The 17938-nt window shown below is 45.7% G+C and overlaps 1 protein-coding gene across 1 annotated transcript; it reads right to left on the reverse strand.

The window, feature by feature from the left end:
* Window positions 1-299: 299 nt before the first annotated feature.
* Window positions 300-7972, reverse strand: LOC129856105 (26S proteasome non-ATPase regulatory subunit 11A-like). Its single transcript, XM_055924216.1, has 10 exons — window positions 7960-7972; window positions 7510-7789; window positions 7197-7252; window positions 6762-6956; window positions 6189-6330; window positions 5868-5991; window positions 5605-5642; window positions 2062-2167; window positions 762-804; window positions 300-439 (listed from the first exon to the last, which is right to left on the reverse strand). The coding sequence occupies exons 1-10, from the start codon at window positions 7970-7972 to the stop codon at window positions 300-302; spliced, it is 1137 nt and encodes a 378-aa protein (XP_055780191.1).
* Window positions 7973-17938: the final 9966 nt, after the last annotated feature.

The following is a 17938-nucleotide window of genomic DNA, read 5'->3' on the forward strand; positions in this document are numbered from 1 at the left end:
TCCCGGAGTGCTTCACAAACTTGCCGGACAAGCTCTGTGCTGGGGTACAGGTGGTCTCCTCTCTGGAAAGAGACAAAAGGGAAAATATATCAACTAGCAGGCTGGGGCAGCAGATTTAGGGACACAGATCAAGCCTAGTCATGGACTAAATAGCATACTCAATTGAACGTGGTTAATCTGTGTTCGGGAAACCGTCCCATAATTTCCAAAGCAAGGCTGTCATACATAATGACACATATTCAACATACATTTATTCTATATGACTCCAATTCTGCTAGCGGCTCAGGGGACTGACTGACCTATGTGAGCTTCTTGGCTTTGTTGTAGAGTGAGTCCACCACTTTGCTCTTGTTCTGAATGGTCTCCAGGGCCGCCTCATACGTTGTGTATACTGCAGGCTCATCGAAGATGATCAGCACACCCTCGCCTTGGTCCAAAAATACCTAGAGAGAAGGAGGTGGAGGGATGGTGTCAAGTAGGTACAGAGTAAAGGCAAAAAAAACTTAGACCTAAAAAATGTGATTGTTTTCCTTTAACTTGAAGTTAATTATTACATTTTCCCAACAACTATGGGACTAATATGAGGGAGGAGGACATCTGGATTTAAACTCCCCTATGTATTTATTTGGAAAGTAAAGCTAAAAGTTTTAATTTGGCTCTATGCTCCAGGATTTTAGATTGGTCGGCAGGTTTTAGCTTCACTGTCCAAATAAATACATAGAGAAGTGTCTGTGTTCACATTTTTCATTATCATAGACACCTACCATGAAATTTTGTGTCAAGAATCATCTGTGACAAGTTCCTCTCGACATAGGCAGGGTAGCCTAGTGGTTAGAGCGTTGGACTAGTAACTGAAAGGTTGCAAGTTCAAATCCCCGAGCTGACAAGGTACAAATCTGTCGTTCTGCCCCTGAACAGGCAGTTAACCCACTGTTCCTAGGCCGTCATTGAAAATAAGAATTTGTTCTTAACTGACTTGCCTAGTTAAATAAAGATAAAATAAAAATCTCCCTGTGTAGAAGTGAAGAAACCAAATCAACACATCTTAACACACACGCTCACCATGAATGGAGTAAAAAGAACACCAATCACTTTTTTTTACATTAATGCATCCGTAAACATTAGAGCACATTTTTAAGGAAGGAAACGGGCAAGGCAAAATAACAAAAATAAGTGAAAGATGTGCTGACACCATTTAATGTCCTAATAGTGGAATAAGCTATGACTTTCTTTAGAGAGTTTTATGAGGGTGGAAATGTGTTCTATCTGTGGGGAAACAGAACAACACTTGTCAGTGGTCTGGAACACAAGCTCAACAAAGCAAAACAAATACTATACAAAATTCTACAAATATTACTTTTACAAACACAGCAATTTTAACTTTATACTTTACAAATCCTTAAAGAACTTTACAAGACAAAATATCCAAGCTGAACAAAGCTAAACAAATACTAGCCTTTTACAAATAGCCGTGCTACAAATTCCCTGCCAGTAACCTATCAGCATCTCACAACCTTTCCAAGCTGCTCACTCCACTTCCCATAACCCACAACCCTAGTGGTACAATAAACTGGCCTCTCAAACATGTGTGACCTGGGTTGCTAAGGGGTACATTGTTTGTGGGCAAGACACCTGACAGTTCTTCTGACTGTGCAGGCCAGTGTCTGTTCACTCCTCTGAGGGGACTTGTGGGATGGAGTGCGTGCAGAACTGAGTTGTTGTTGTTATTGTTGTAACGTGTGTTTATTATTTACTGTTGGTAGTAGATAATAATTGTTTGCTTATACAGTCCTTTATATTTATACAGTCCTTACCAGTCCTCTTGCTGTGCTAATAGTGTACAGCCTATTCATTACTGCTTATCTCCTGTATTACAAAACCACATCCTTCCCACATCTATTCCCTGTCTGCGTGTGAGTGTGTACAGCAATAAAGTTCCCTTGTGTGTAACTGAGGTTGCCTCATTCCCCTCTTACCGGGGGAGGTGCTAGCGGGTCACAGATCAGCCCAAGAATTTTACAAGAACAAATCCTAGTCCTGGACTGGAAAGCATGCGCCCACCTTCCACAAAATGCTCACCTGTACCCTGGAGAAAGGCTCGATGACACGGATGAGGTTCTGTTCAAGCAGGTTGTCATAGAGCGTGGTCAAGTGTGTGCTTATACATTTACATCATTTACATTTAAGTCATTTAGCAGACGCTCTTATCCAGAGCGACTTACAAATTGGTGCATTCACCTTATGACATCCAGTGGAACAGCCACTTTACAATAGTGCATCTAAATCTTTTAAGGGGGGGGGGGGGGCAGAAGGATTGCTTTATCCTATCCTAGGTATTCCTTGAAGAGGTGGGGTTTCAGGTGTCTCCGGAAGGTGGTGATTGACTCCGCTGTCCTGGCGTCGTGAGGGAGTTTGTTCCACCATTGGGGTGCCAGAGCAGCGAACAGTTTTGACTAGGCTGAGCGGGAACTGTACTTCCTCAGTGGTAGGGAGGCGAGCAGGCCAGAGGTGGATGAACGCAGTGCCCTTGTTTGGGTGTAGGGCCTGATCAGAGCCTGAAGGTACTGAGGTGCCGTTCCCCTCACAGCTCCGTAGGCAAGCACCATAGTCTTGTAGCGGATGCGAGCTTCAACTGGAAGCCAGTGGAGAGAGCGGAGGAGCGGGGTGACGTGAGAGAACTTGGGAAGGTTGAACACCAGACGGGCTGCGGCGTTCTGGATGAGTTGTAGGGGTTTAATGGCACAGGCAGGGAGCCCAGCCAACAGCGAGTTGCAGTAATCCAGACGGGAGATGACAAGTGCCTGGATTAGGACCTGCGCCGCTTCCTGTGTGAGGCAGGGTCGTACTCTGCGGATGTTGTAGAGCATGAACCTACAGGAACGGGCCACCGACTTGATGTTAGTTGAGAACGACAGGGTGTTGTCCAGGATCACGCCAAGGTTCTTAGCGCTCTGGGAGGAGGACACAATGGAGTTGTCAACCGTGATGGCGAGATCATGGAACGGGCAGTCCTTCCCCGGGAGGAAGAGCAGCTCCGTCTTGCCGAGGTTCAGCTTGAGGTGGTGATCCGTCATCCACACTGATATGTCTGCCAGACATGCACAGATGCGATTCGCCACCTGGTCATCAGAAGGGGGAAAGGAGAAGATTAATTGTGTGTCGTCTGCATAGCAATGATAGGAGAGACCATGTGAGGTTATGACAGAGCCAAGTGACTTGGTGTATAGCGAGAATAGGAGAGAACAGATAGAACAGAGCCCTGGGGGACACCAGTTGTGAGAGCGCGTGGTGAGGAGACAGATTCTCGCCACGCCACCTGGTAGGAGCGACCTGTCAGGTAGGACGCAATCCAAGCGTGGGCCGCGCCGGAGATGCCCAACTCGGAGAGGGTGGAGAGGAGGATCTGATGGTTCACAGTATCGAAGGCAGCCGATAGGTCTAGAAGCATGAGAGCAGAGGAGAGAGAGTTAGCTTTAGCAGTGCGGAGCGCCTCCGTGATACAGAGAAGAGCAGTCTCAGTTGAGTGACTAGTCTTGAAACCTGACTGATTTGGATCAAGAAGGTTATTCTGAGAGAGATAGCAGGAGAGCTGGCCAAGGACGGCACGTTCAAGAGTTTTGGAGAGAAAAGAAAGAAGGGATACTGGTCTGTAGTTGTTGACATCGGAGGGATCGAGTGTAGGTTTTTTCAGAAGGGGTGCAACTCTCGCTCTCTTGAAGACGGAAGGGACGTAGCCAGCGGTCAAGGATGAGTTGATGAGCGAGGTGAGGTAAGGGAGAAGGTCTCCGGAAATGGTCTGGAGAAGAGAGGAGGGGATAGGGTCAAGCGGGCAGGTTGTTGGGCGGCCGGCCGTCACAAGACGCGAGATTTCATCTGGAGAGAGAGGGGAGAAAGAGGTCAGAGCACAGGGTAGGGCAGTGTGAGCAGAACCAGCGGTGTCGTTTGACTTAGCAAACGAGGATCGGATGTCGTCGACCTTCTTTTCGAAATGGTTGACGAAGTCGTCTGCAGAGAGGGAGGAGGGGGGGGGAGGGGGAGGAGGATTCAGGAGGGAGGAGAAGGTGGCAAAGAGCTTCCTAGGGTTAGAGGCAGATGCTTGGAATTTAGAGTGGTAGAAAGTGGCTTTAGCAGCAGAGACGGAAGAGGAAAATGTAGAGAGGAGGGAGTGAAAGGATGCCAGGTCCGCAGGGAGGCGAGTTTTCCTCCATTTCCGCTCGGCTGCCCGGAGCCCTGTTCTGTGAGCTCGCAATGAGTCGTCGAGCCACGGAGCGGGAGGGGAGGACCGAGCCGGCCTGGAGGATAGGGGACATAGAGAGTCAAAGGATGCAGAAAGGGAGGAGAGGAGGGTTGAGGAGGCAGAATCAGGAGATAGGTTGGAGAAGGTTTGGGCAGAGGGAAGAGATGATAGGATGGAAGAGGAGAGAGTAGCGGGGGAGAGAGAGCGGAGGTTGGGACGGCGCGATACCATCCGAGTAGGGGCAGTGTGGGAAGTGTTGGATGAGAGCGAGAGGGAAAAGGATACAAGGTAGTGGTCGGAGACTTGGAGGGGAGTTGCAATGAGGTTAGTGGAAGAACAGCATCTAGTAAAGATGAGGTCAAGCGTGTTGCCTGCCTTGTGAGTAGGGGGGGAAGGTGAGAGGGTGAGGTCAAAAGAGGAGAGGAGTGGAAAGAAGGAGGCAGAGAGGAATGAGTCAAAGGTATCCGTGGGGAGGTTAAAGTCACCCAGAACTGTGAGAGGTGAGCCGTCCTCAGGAAAGGAGCTTATCAAGGCATCAAGCTCATTGATGAACTCTCCGAGGGAACCTGGAGGGCGATAAATGATAAGGATGTTAAGCTTGAAAGGGCTGGTAACTGTGACAGCATGGAATTCAAAGGAGGCGATAGACAGATGGGTAAGGGGAGAAAGAGAGAATGACCACTTGGGAGAGATGAGGATCCCGGTGCCACCACCCCGCTGACCAGAAGCTCTCGGGGTGTGCGAGAACACGTGGGCAGACGAAGAGAGAGCAGTAGGAGTAGCAGTGTTATCTGTGGTGAGCCATGTTTCCGTCAGTGCCAAGAAGTCGAGGGACTGGTGGGACGCATAGGCTGAGATGAGCTCTGCCTTGTTGGCCGCAGATCGGCAGTTCCAGAGGCTACCGGAGACCTGGAACTCCACGTGGGTCGTGCGGGCTGGGACCACCAGGTTAGGGTGGCCGCGGCCACGCGGTGTGAAGCGTTTGTATGGTCTGTGCAGAGAGGAGAGAACAGGGATAGACAGACACATAGTTGACAGGCTACAGAAGAGGCTACGCTAATGCAAAGGAGATTAGAATGACAAGTGGACTACACGTCTCGAATGTTCTGAAAGTTAAGCTTACGTTGCAAAAAAAATAATAATAAAATAAAAGATCTTATTGACTAAAATGATATAGTACTGCTGGCTGGTGAAGTAGGCTGGCTAGCAGTGGCTGCGTTGTTGAAAGTGAAGCTGGCTAGGTAACCTCGACAATTTCTCTAGATTTCTCTAAACTACACAATTATCTTGGATACAAGGACAGCAAAGACAACTAGCTAACACTACGCTAATCAAGTCGTTCCGTTGTAATGTAAGTTTCTACAGTGGAGTTGTCTCTCAACTCACCTCTGTACTCTGTCAGGGCCTGGAGAGAGGGGGGATAGAGGTAAGAAATGGGGAAAATAGAAGGATATAGATAGGAGGGGAGAAAGTAAAGATTTAGCAAAAGAGGGGGATAGAAAGAGAGGAAGAGTAAAACAGGTGTTAAGGAACCTACAATATGGGATAAACAATGCAAGGGATAAAAACAGCAAATGAAAAAATGCATCTGTGCATCAATGTTATTCAGATCACTCAACATGCTCTTTACCTTTTCAAAATCGTCCAGCGACCAGTTATTGCTGGCCTGCGCCACGCATTTCAGAGAGTCTGTCTGTCTCCCGGCGTGCCGCAGTGCTAGCTTTCCACTGATGAGACCCTGGACCTCCTCAGGACTACAACAAGACAACAGGTTACTCATTCAAGACATCAACTTTCCTCTTAAGCTCTTATCCACACATAACCAACTCCATAACTAACTGTTGTGCTGCATATTTACTGAAATTCCAAAGTTATATCATGCGTAAGTATAGTGAGTACACATTGGTCATCATTACACACAACATATAGAGTTGACCGTTCAGCTGCTTACAGATTGAGCATGATTTTGCAGAGCAGCATGTATTTGAGAGCGGTGATCGCTCTGGGATGGTCGATGGAGTCGTAGCCTTCGAAGGCCTCGTAGAAGTAAGAGTAGGCAGTCTTCCAGTCCTCCTCTGCTGCGTGGATGATCCCTGTAGGGGTGGAGGGGTGAGGAGGCTATCAACCTACTCAAATCTGGACCTCAAGTCCTGTTGCAATGCTGATTGTCATGCTTGCTCTCTAATCAGGGATTGATTTAGACCCAGGACACCAGCTGCGCGCAATAAGGTAAACAGGGAAATCAGAGGTACAACTGGACTCAATATCTCAATACTGCATGGCCACCTCTGTACAACCAGAAAAAGTCAACCTACAGCTGTGTCTAGTTAGGACCCAGGCCTTTATGCTTGGTGGATGTGGAAGAGCTGATGCCTTACCACTTTAAAAGGATTTAAATATAAATTATAAAATGTCTAAAAATCACTGAATTTATTTTAAAACTGCAGAAGCCACTCCTACACAGTGGACATAAGAATGAACTAGTGGTGGGTGTTGTAGGGGAGGCGAATGGAGAGTAGCGGACCTGACTGCATGTCCAGGGCGGCCTGTAGCTTGGGCGGGCAGTAAATGCCGTTGGCGGTGGTACGTGCAGAGGTGAGGGCAGCTCGGGCCTTGGGCAGGTTGCTGAGGCCGTGGTACGTCTTACTCTCCAGCAGCTGTACCTCCACCAGCAGGGCCTTGTCATCCATTTTCTTCAGCTCCTGGAGTAGCTGGGTGCCTGTGGGAGAGAGGGATGGAAGGAGGAAGGGATGGAGAGAAAGGGAGAGACATGAATGAGTACACCAAGCCAGAGTTGGCAGATATGAAGGGCATTTTTTTAAGTACTATAATTGGGACTGGTCAACTGAAGTGTATAAAACAGAGTTAACATGTATCTGCTGTGCACCAACTGTAATCATATTCTGCTCTTTTTGTTGTGATTAATATTTTTTTGTTTCTGTACAAACAAAAAACGCACCTAGATGAAGCGCCTCCTGATACCGCTTTGTGTCAAAATACAGAGATGAGACGAGCCTGGAGAGAGAGAGACAAAGTCAAGGATACCACCACCTCTAAAATCATCTAAAATAATCATCACCACCAGAGGTCGGTTTTAAGAAAGAAAATTCTAAAATTGTTCAATTGGAATTTCAACTCAATTCCCAAATTGACATAATTGAAATGTGTCATCAAGATCCACCAATGGCCCTAGCAGCAAGAACTGCAGCGCTACATAGAGCGAAATAGACTCAAGAACCCCAAGACGGGCTCAATCTCCATCCACTTTAAACCATTTAGTGAGGCGAACCAAACCCATCATGTCAGTGCTCCCGCTCAGCTCTCTTCCAGTGGGGTCCCCTCTTCCACTCCTCACCTCCAGGGCCTGTCTGAGGAATGTTCTCTTCTCAGCCATGGCCCATTCAATGTACTCCAGACACAGCTCCACCTCCTGGCCTGTAGCTGCCTCCATGTCCAGAAACAGCTCCAGCAGCGAGCGCACCAACCGCGCCGCCTTGGCCTTGCTGATGGAATTCAGAAACGGCCGCACATACTTCAGGAGACCGCCCAGCTCTGAGGGACCCAGACAGCAAATTGGAAGGGATCAGTTAAAGCAAGCCAAGGTGAGGAACAGAAACACTAATGTTGATCACAATGACTAGGTATTTGGGATGCAAGGTGATTTGTAGATAAGTAATTCTGGGCAGTCCGCATGCAATGTAATCAAATCTCAAACTTGTCACCGTCACTCAACATTATAGAAAAAGTTAATTTCCACAGCATTAAAACTAGTCAGTTTTAGTGTTGCACGGTATACCCAGGGGCGAAAATCTGATATCAACTTTCGAGGGGACAATTACATTAAATTCTCAAGAGCAATTCCTGAAGGGGACACCAAAATTAGTGCTGTAACACAGCCTACATTGTAATATGTTAAATTGAGGAACCATAATCACTACTACTGGATAATTGATAGGTAGTTAACTGAAGGGTTGTCCCAAATTGTTCAAATGTTTAAATCATTATAATAGTACTACTACAAATAATAGTTATAGCAGTGTTCCTTATCAGTCCACTATGTTTGCAGGTGTTTGTATTTACAACCAGCAATACCAAGAAAGGCCATTAGGTGGCAATGGTACTGTACACTGTTTATGGGTGCAGTTTTCGTAAATACAATGAGCATGGTGTGATCTCATCTAACATAATCTCCATTGAGAACCATCAAAGTTTGTCTCAGTATTGAATTGACCTTTTCATTTGACTTTCTGATACATTTATATAGTCATTAAATATGTGCCACTGACCTGAATCTACTACAATAGCTTTACAAGAACAAAAAGCTCAAAATAAGTACAGTTCTAAAAGTGAAAGAACTACTTCAATGAATAACCAAAATAAATCAACCAAAATATCCTTCAAAAATACTTATTTATTGTTCAGTCAGTGTCTCAACTCTTCAAACAATAGCTATGGACAAGTATGTCACAAAGTAAGCCATTTTAAATAAAATAACAAAATAAAAGTGTACTGTCATGTACTAAAAACTACTAAACAAAAGAACAAATTTACTATATATACCAGGGGTTCTCAAACAGGGGTCTGTAGACCCCTAGGGGTCCCTGGTGTAACTGCAAGGGGTCTGTGAAATAAAAAAGTATAATGAACATATTCAGTACCACAAGGTTTCCAGTAACTTTACATATAATATAGAGGGGGTGGGGGTCCCTGAGGACTGCTCAAAACCTTGCCTGCCTTGCCTCAAAATAGGCAGGGGTTCCAGTACCCGAAAAAGGCTGAGAACCACTGCCATACACACTACTGAACCGAACATATATTTGCGGGTTTCAATGCATCCAACAAATTGCTGGCTTATAATTTCCCTCGAGACTGTCCAGCCTGTACATTACAGACAACTGTGCCATTCAGTCCCTCTTGGCCCAAGCTAGCCCGTATCCAAGTCTTCATCCTGCGGAGTGCACTGAAACTCCTCTCAGCCTCACATGAAGACACTGGCACCACAAACAAAATTCTGATCAGCACCTCAACTTGGTGAAACAACCCCTTGCACCTCCACTGGAAGCCTCCTTGAGGACCTCTGCAGCCTCTCCGCTGCTGCTACAGTGGTATTTGTTGCGAAAGAGAGAGGCAACTGCACTGAAAGAGAATCTATGTTCAGCTCAGGGTACTGATCTAGAAACTCATCCAACTCCCCCGTGAGAAGCGCTCTTTCCAACTTTTGTAGGACGTTTAGACTGTCCTGGTCAAAACGGTCACCAAACTGAACCTCCACACCATCCAACACTTTAAAAAAACTCTGCCCTATAGTGATCCACTGCTTTTCCAGCAAATCGTCTTGAGTGTGTCTCAATGGACTCAATCAATGTTGTTGCTTTTTAATACAGTGCAAGGTAGCTTTCGTCATTTCTCTTGCCACTAAGAGATGACCGCACACACACTCGACTGCAGCCTGCATACCAGAGACAGTCTGAGTTTTCTTCTGCAGTGAAATGTTAAAGGATTCAAGCTCTCCAAGAACAGCAGAGGCAAGTGTGAGGCACAACACAGTATTGCCTATGCTGAAGTGCTCAAATAAGCCACTGGCAGTTGAAGCTGTCTTGGATGCAGTTTTTGCCATCTCCTCTAGGCTGCTTAGTATCGACTCATACTGCCCTAGCACAGCTCTATTAGCAGTATTCCGCACAGCCCACCTTGTTGGACATAGGGGTTTTAGGGTGGTCAGATGTGGATCGTCAGAAGTGGCAATTGATTCAAACATGCTCTTATAATTTCCTGACTGGCCATAGAGGACACCTAACTGATGGACCCAAGGCAATCCCGGATCAGTGTAGAGGCTGAGCAGCCAGCCTGTGTAATCAGATTTACACAGTGTGCTCCACAATGCACATAGAGGGCTAATGGCTGCTGCCTCCTCACAATTGCTAGTGCACCTGTGTATTTTCCTGCCATGTTTGAGGCACCATCGTAACTCTGCCCACGTAAGCCAGACATGGGCAAATTGAGCCTCAACACATCAGTTGCTACTTTCGCAATGCTCTCGCCTCTTGTCTCAGACACCCTGAATAGTCCAATAAACTCCTATTGAGGGACAAGGTCATGGTTAACATAACGCAGGCAGACACTCTCCTGTTCAGCACCAGAGACATCTTGAGTACCGTCAACAATTACTGAAAATTGTACAATCGGAAGAGACCTAATCTCAGCTGCAATGCCTCGAATGACTATTGGCAATGATGTTCAGAATTTCCTTCTGTGCTTTGGGGCCTGTGTACATTGTGGTACGCTCTGTTAAAATGGGATCCTCCCCTAAGTTTCAAAAGCTGGTATGAATTCCCACTGTCATCTGTGGCCTCTAAAAGCTTGTCCCGGTCTTGCCACATGCTGCACTGAACTAACAATTTTCATCAAGCAGTTCATGCCTTGCGTCCTCCTGCCGTTTACCCCACGCGCTGGATAACAGGGCACGATTGGATTTAGCTGGTGTGCTGCTACAGTTACAAAGTTGCGGTGGGTTAGGTAGCTTTGATGTGCTGTGAATTTTACAATGGATTTTATCCAGTTCCTAAACCCTGCACTAATGAAGGCAGCATCCGCTTTTTGGCCAAAATATGGCTGGCTTGAAACCCTTGGCTACAGTGCAAACACTCCTTTTAATGATGGTTTATAACGTAGCCAGGGGAAATCGCGAAACCATTTCTCTTGAAACGTCAACACTCACTTAGCAAGAGTTTGCGGTTCTATAAATTGTGGGTGTGGCTGATATGATTTTGTGCCATCACTAAGGTAACTGGACAATGCTGTGCCACTGTCCCCTATACGGGTGCTGCTGGCAAAAAGGTTGACACCTGGTCCTGCCATGGCTGTGACACTGTCCTCTGAAGTCTCTCTCCCTGGCTTTTTCCCTTTCACTACCCTCACTGACACACAGTCTGTCTCCTGGTAAAGAAATACGTTTTTTTGCCATACTCCTAACTTCCAGTACCCAAAACTACACAATTAATCACAACAGCAAAACCATTGCCTTAAACAAATCTTTGTTCAGTCACCAGTTTAAGTTGAGTGGGGCTATCCATGGCATTGTCCAATTAAGTCCCTATTTTACAAGTCTAAAAAAAGAGAACCTTTCATAATGTTGCCAAACAAAGACTCAAACTTACCTGAGACTCCCTGTCTCTGCCAGTCTGTCCCTGCCTATCTGTCCCCAGCTCTGCTGTCTATATGCCATCTGTTGCCCGCTCTGCCTAATGACATCATTGTGAAACATTCCCATTAGCATGTCACGTCTTTCTTATGAACATTTTATCAACTAGTCTTTGAGATAATAGGCTACTAGGGTTCTTACTTTGCATTGTGGTGTACTGAAAAATGCTCTGATTTGGGGCCTCTGCCCAAACCTTCTCCAACCTATCTCCTGATTCTGCCTCCTCAACCCTCCTCTCCTCCCTTTCTGCATCCTTTGACTCTCTATGTCCCCTATCCTCCAGGCCGGCTCGGTCCTCCCCTCCCGCTCCGTGGCTCGACGACTCATTGCGAGCTCACAGAACAGGGCTCCGGGCAGCCGAGCGGAAATGGAGGAAAACTCGCCTCCCTGCGGACCTGGCATCCTTTCACTCCCTCCTCTCTACATTTTCCTCTTCTGTCTCTGCTGCTAAAGCCACTTTCTACCACTCTAAATTCCAAGCATCTGCCTCTAACCCTAGGAAGCTCTTTGCCACCTTCTCCTCCCTCCTGAATCCTCCTCCCCCTCCCCCCCCCTCCTCCCTCTCTGCAGACGACTTCGTCAACCATTTTGAAAAGAAGGTCGACGACATCCGATCCTCGTTTGCTAAGTCAAACGACACCGCTGGTTCTGCTCACACTGCCCTACCCTGTGCTTTGACCTCTTTCTCCCCTCTCTCTCCAGATGAAATCTCGCGTCTTGTGACGGCCGGCCGCCCAACAACCTGCCCGCTTGACCCTATCCCCTCCTCTCTTCTCCAGACCATTTCCGGAGACCTTCTCCCTTACCTCACCTCGCTCATCAACTCATCCCTGACCGCTGGCTACGTCCCTTCCGTCTTCAAGAGAGCGAGAGTTGCACCCCTTCTGAAAAAACCTACACTCGATCCCTCCGATGTCAACAACTACAGACCAGTATCCCTTCTTTCTTTTCTCTCCAAAACTCTTGAACGTGCCGTCCTTGGCCAGCTCTCCTGCTATCTCTCTCAGAATGACCTTCTTGATCCAAATCAGTCAGGTTTCAAGACTAGTCACTCAACTGAGACTGCTCTTCTCTGTATCACGGAGGCGCTCCGCACTGCTAAAGCTAACTCTCTTTCCTCTGCTCTCATCCTTCTAGACCTATCGGCTGCCTTCGATACTGTGAACCATCAGATCCTCCTCTCCACCCTCTCCGAGTTGGGCATCTCCGGCGCGGCCCACGCTTGGATTGCGTCCTACCTGACAGGTCGCTCCTACCAGGTGGCGTGGCGAGAATCTGTCTCCTCACCACGCGCTCTCACCACTGGTGTCCCCCAGGGCTCTGTTCTAGGCCCTCTCCTATTCTCGCTATACACCAAGTCACTTGGCTCTGTCATAACCTCACATGGTCTCTCCTATCATTGCTATGCAGACGACACACAATTAATCTTCTCCTTTCCCCCTTCTGATGACCAGGTGGCGAATCGCATCTCTGCATGTCTGGCAGACATATCAGTGTGGATGACGGATCACCACCTCAAGCTGAACCTCGGCAAGACGGAGCTGCTCTTCCTCCCGGGGAAGGACTGCCCGTTCCATGATCTCGCCATCACGGTTGACAACTCCATTGTGTCCTCCTCCCAGAGCGCTAAGAACCTTGGCGTGATCCTGGACAACACCCTGTCGTTCTCAACTAACATCAAGTCGGTGGCCCGTTCCTGTAGGTTCATGCTCTACAACATCCGCAGAGTACGACCCTGCCTCACACAGGAAGCGGCGCAGGTCCTAATCCAGGCACTTGTCATCTCCCGTCTGGATTACTGCAACTCGCTGTTGGCTGGGCTCCCTGCCTGTGCCATCAAACCCCTACAACTCATCCAGAACGCCGCAGCCCGTCTGGTGTTCAACCTTCCCAAGTTCTCTCACGTCACCCCGCTCCTCCGCTCTCTCCACTGGCTTCCAGTTGAAGCTCGCATCCGCTACAAGACCATGGTGCTTGCCTACGGAGCTGTGAGGGGAACGGCACCTCAGTACCTTCAGGCTCTGATCAGGCCCTACACCCAAACAAGGGCACTGCGTTCATCCACCTCTGGCCTGCTCGCCTCCCTACCACTGAGGAAGTACAGTTCCCGCTCAGCCCAGTCAAAACTGTTCACTGCTCTGGCACCCCAATGGTGGAACAAACTCCCTCACGACGCCAGGACAGCGGAGTCAATCACCACCTTCCGGAGACACCTGAAACCCCACCTCTTCAAGGAATACCTAGGATAGGATAAAGCAATCCTTCTGCCCCCCCCCCCCCCCTTAAAAGATTTAGATGCACTATTGTAAAGTGGCTGTTCCACTGGATGTCATTAGGTGAATGCACCAATTTGTAAGTCGCTCTGGATAAGAGCGTCTGCTAAATGACTTAAATGTAAATGTAAATGTAAATTTCCGTCTTTTTTCTACATAGCTGGCGACATGAAAGCACTTGTGCTGATTATAGACACAGGTTATTTACAATAGGAGACAGATAATAGAAGTTCGCAATTGTAACGTCCTGACCAGAGTTCTTATGTGTTTTGCTTGTTTAGTGTTGGTCAGGACGTGAGCTGGTGGGAATTCTATGTTGTGTGTCTAGTTAGTCTGTTTCTGTGTCCAGCCTAATATGGTTCTCAATCAGAGACAGCTGTCAATCGTTGTCCCTGATTGAGAATCATATATAGGTGGCTTGTTTTGTGTTGGGGATTGTGGGTGGTTGTTTCCTGTCTCTGTATTTGTATTCTGCACCAGATATGACTGTTTCGGTTTGCCACATTTTGTAATTTTGTTCGTTGTAAGTGTTCACTGTTTTTTGTTTAATTAAACATGTTGAGCACTGGCTACGCTGCGTGTTGGTCCGATCCCTGTTTCACCCTCTCTTATAGTGAAGAGAGGGAAGGCTGCCGTTACAGCAATCTTTTGAAATTTAGGCGCTATTAAGTGTCTATAATCAAGCACAAGTGCTCTCATTGCATATTATTGAAATAAATAGTTATGTTTACAGTAATTTATTGGGTGGGACAAATCATATTTTTGGGGGGGGGGGGGGCGCGTCCGCCCTGGAATTGCCACTTATGGGTATACCGGTACCATGGTACCAAAACATCATGATAACATTTAAGAATACCGTAGTACTGTTTCATTTGATACTACTGACTTTTTCATCCCTACCGATCTAAAGAACCTGCTGGCGTCTGTTATAAAATGTTTATAAAAGTCAGCTTTGTTAATAAATTCAGTTGAATTGAAGCAACAGCCACTAGTCTCTTGTATGGGCAGGTCTAATAATATCCACTTCAATTTCATGCGCATATCACGTGTGGCAGCTGTAATCAGCCAGCACCATCCCCTAGACCCTACCAGCCCTCACTCACCTGCTTCTCTCTGCCCGCTTTTCACTCAAGTCTATTCCTCCATCAGTTTTTTAAAATATAATTTTGCCGTGATAGCGAGCAGAGATGCAGACCCAGATGAGTCTTCTGTTACATTTGACATGCAGATCATTATGCATGTATATCCCATGATGTTGGTGGCACCTTAATTGGGGAGGACGGGCTCGTGAAAATGCCTGGAGCCATTCCATTTGTGCCGTTTCAGCCATTATTATGAGCCATCCTCCCTTCAGCAGCCTCCACCGATGTATATTCCTGCCTCCCAATGTTCCTGCCAAATCGCAGGTAGGCTTTTGCAAATATCACTTCCTGAAACAGGAGGTAAAAAATATATAACATAATTTCACAAAATTAACATTCAATGTATCAAAATATATGTTCATACACAGGGAATGTGATCAAAATATACAGTAATAAACATACACATAAAATATTAAATTAGGATTAAAAAAACACAATTTGGACATACTGAAACTATAAAAACGGTTTCAAGTCAAACTCTTCATTAAGGCCAAGAGAAGACAATATATTGAGCCTGTGGATCCAGAAAGATTCCCTTTGAAGAAGTTTCCTCTCAACGTCCTCTCCCCTACGTGACATCTTGACCATTTCTATTCCAATGTATCTCAGAGAACTAATAGGATGTCCACCTTGTACAAAATGAGCAGCAACCAGATGTTTTGTCCCACCTGTCCGTATAGTGCTGCGGTGTCACGACTTCCACCGAAATCGACCCCTCTCCTTTTTCGGGTGGTGTTCGGCGGTCGACGTCACCGGCTTTCTAGTCACCACCGATCCATGTTTCATTTCCATTTTGTTTTGTCTGTATTTACACACACCTGGTTTCAATTCCTATATCATGTTCCTTATTTAACCCTCTGGCATACCTTTCTGTTCTGTCCGTGATTGTTGTTGTCTTAGCGGTTCGTGTAGGTGTTATTCTGTCTGTATTTTCCTTATTGGAATATTGCTTGCCTTTTTGTGAGTAAACTCAGTTGTTTTGCTCAAACCTGTGTCCTGCACCTGACTCCGCTACATCTCTGCACCCAATCGCTGACATGCGGTGCTCACTGATCCGTGTCTTAAGGCTTCTACGGGTGTTCCCTATGTAAGACAGACCACAAGGACATTTCAACATGTAAATAACATTGGTGGACATTCAGGTAATCAGGCCCTTGATCTGAAATCTTTGTCCTGTGCGGGGGTGGATAAATGTAAGTGAAACTGCATTGATACAAAAATAATTACTTTCACACTACTAGAAGAAAACAAAATTGGTTTTGCAAAAACAACAACAAGAACAACAACAAACAACAAATGGGGAACAATTTACACAATAACAGAGCATAAAACATTGCACATTGCTGATGTCCATAGAGTCAGAATGGGAAAATGACAAGTGCTGTTTGTGCTTACTCTGCATTTATAACCAAGTGGGATGTGGGAATTTACCAGTTGTGAAGTCATAAATACCAGTTGGATGCATTCACGTGCTTTTGAACTTATTGAGAAACACAGATTTGCTAATGGCCAACATCTGCTTAAACCGTGAACTAAAAGTACAGCTATCAAGCTTGTAAACAAATTATAGTATTCAAAAACCATATTAATAGATAGCTTTTTATAAATAATGCTTTGTTGCATTTAACTGTCGAAAAGGCTGTTATCGAGGTAATTTCCTTAGTAGGTGGTGTCAGGGGTCAGCATGTGGAATAAGTGGGAGCTCAAGATGATGACGAGTTTCCCACTAGTAATTACCAGTTCAAGTGGAATTTTCCCAGTCATATGTGCATTCCCCATTGGCAGATCATGATTTATCAGGAATGAAGCATTTGTGTACAGTAGTAGATTATTCATGTTGCTAACGCCCTCCACTGGGGGCATTAGCCTAGAGTATGTCACCTCATCTGAAACTAAAACTGAAATTACATTTTCTTTCACTGATGGCCAAGAATAACATTCTGAAAGCCATGCCCCTACTAAGCCACGCCTCCAGTCTTCTGATCTGACCAGGTGGATTGTAGCCAGGGATGGGCACAAATTACAAATCACAATTATGCCTCCAGTCTTCTGATCTGACCCTGTGGATCATAGCCAAGGTTGTGCGTAAATTACTATTTCACTTACAAAATAAAACTACAAAATACCCTAAAGAACAATGTATTGAAATAAAATACGAAATAATAATAAAAATAAAAATCTAACTTAGGTGAATGCATTGACACTCTGGATAAGAGCATCTGTTAAATTACCAAAATGTAAATGTATATGTGAAAACGAACAACTGCAAAGCACATTGGGTATTTTCATTGGCCTTGTTTCAGGGCAGAGCTCATTAGAGTAATACTCAGCATGCTTTGCGATTACTCATTATTACATACACTGTACATTTTCATTTAGTTAATTTAGCAGACGCTCTTATCACACCATAGTTCCATTAGCATTTTGATACCAATGTAGAATGAAAGGGGGGCACACAATTGTGAACAACTATAAAGAAATAGTATAGTATTTTGAAAATACACATTACAGCTTTCAAAAGTATCTTGTTCCAAAATACACTGGACCGTTCTTCAGCCCAGTGTAATACAACATACAAAATACTCAGAAGTAATTCAAATACGTATTTAAAATCCATGTAACATAAATACTTCCCATCTCTGGTCGTAGATGAATAACCAAGCATCAACAACCCAACCTGGCTCTGGCAATGGATTGTGAAGTGACCCAACTGCTGGTTCAAAATAACCCAACATGTGTTTTGTCCAATATTTACACAAATTGAATTGTTTTTAACCCAGCATTTATTTTGTCCATCACCCAACTATGCAGACACGTGTTAGATGTAGCTGCCCTATTGAACCCAAACATTATTCCAGAATTTAGCATGCATTGGAGAGATGAAAGGGAAAGGCTAGTGGCCTAAATTATGCTATATAGTGCTATTTATTCTCTTGCAATGGGGACAAAATCTAAATGATAATTTTGATTAAATACTCGATTTCAAGTGTAGGCTATTCAGCATTGTAAAAAAAAACACTGTCCATCGCAGATGCACGATGCAGAATTTCACAATCAGGTACAAATGCATGTGTATCTAAAAGAT

This window comes from Salvelinus fontinalis, chromosome 5 (assembly GCF_029448725.1).
Source record: "Salvelinus fontinalis isolate EN_2023a chromosome 5, ASM2944872v1, whole genome shotgun sequence".
Taxonomy (NCBI): domain Eukaryota; kingdom Metazoa; phylum Chordata; class Actinopteri; order Salmoniformes; family Salmonidae; genus Salvelinus; species Salvelinus fontinalis.

What these genes read in the sequence shown, in the direction of transcription:
- LOC129856105 (XM_055924216.1), bottom strand. An exon ending in TTGGTTCGCCTCACTAAATG is followed by an intron (nt 7,253 to 7,509) that starts GTTTAAAGTGGA and finishes CTCTCTCTCCAG; the next exon opens with GCTCGTCTCATCTCTGTATT. An exon ending in CGCCCTGGACATGCAGTCAG is followed by an intron (nt 6,331 to 6,761) that starts GTCCGCTACTCT and finishes CCACCCCTACAG; the next exon opens with GGATCATCCACGCAGCAGAG.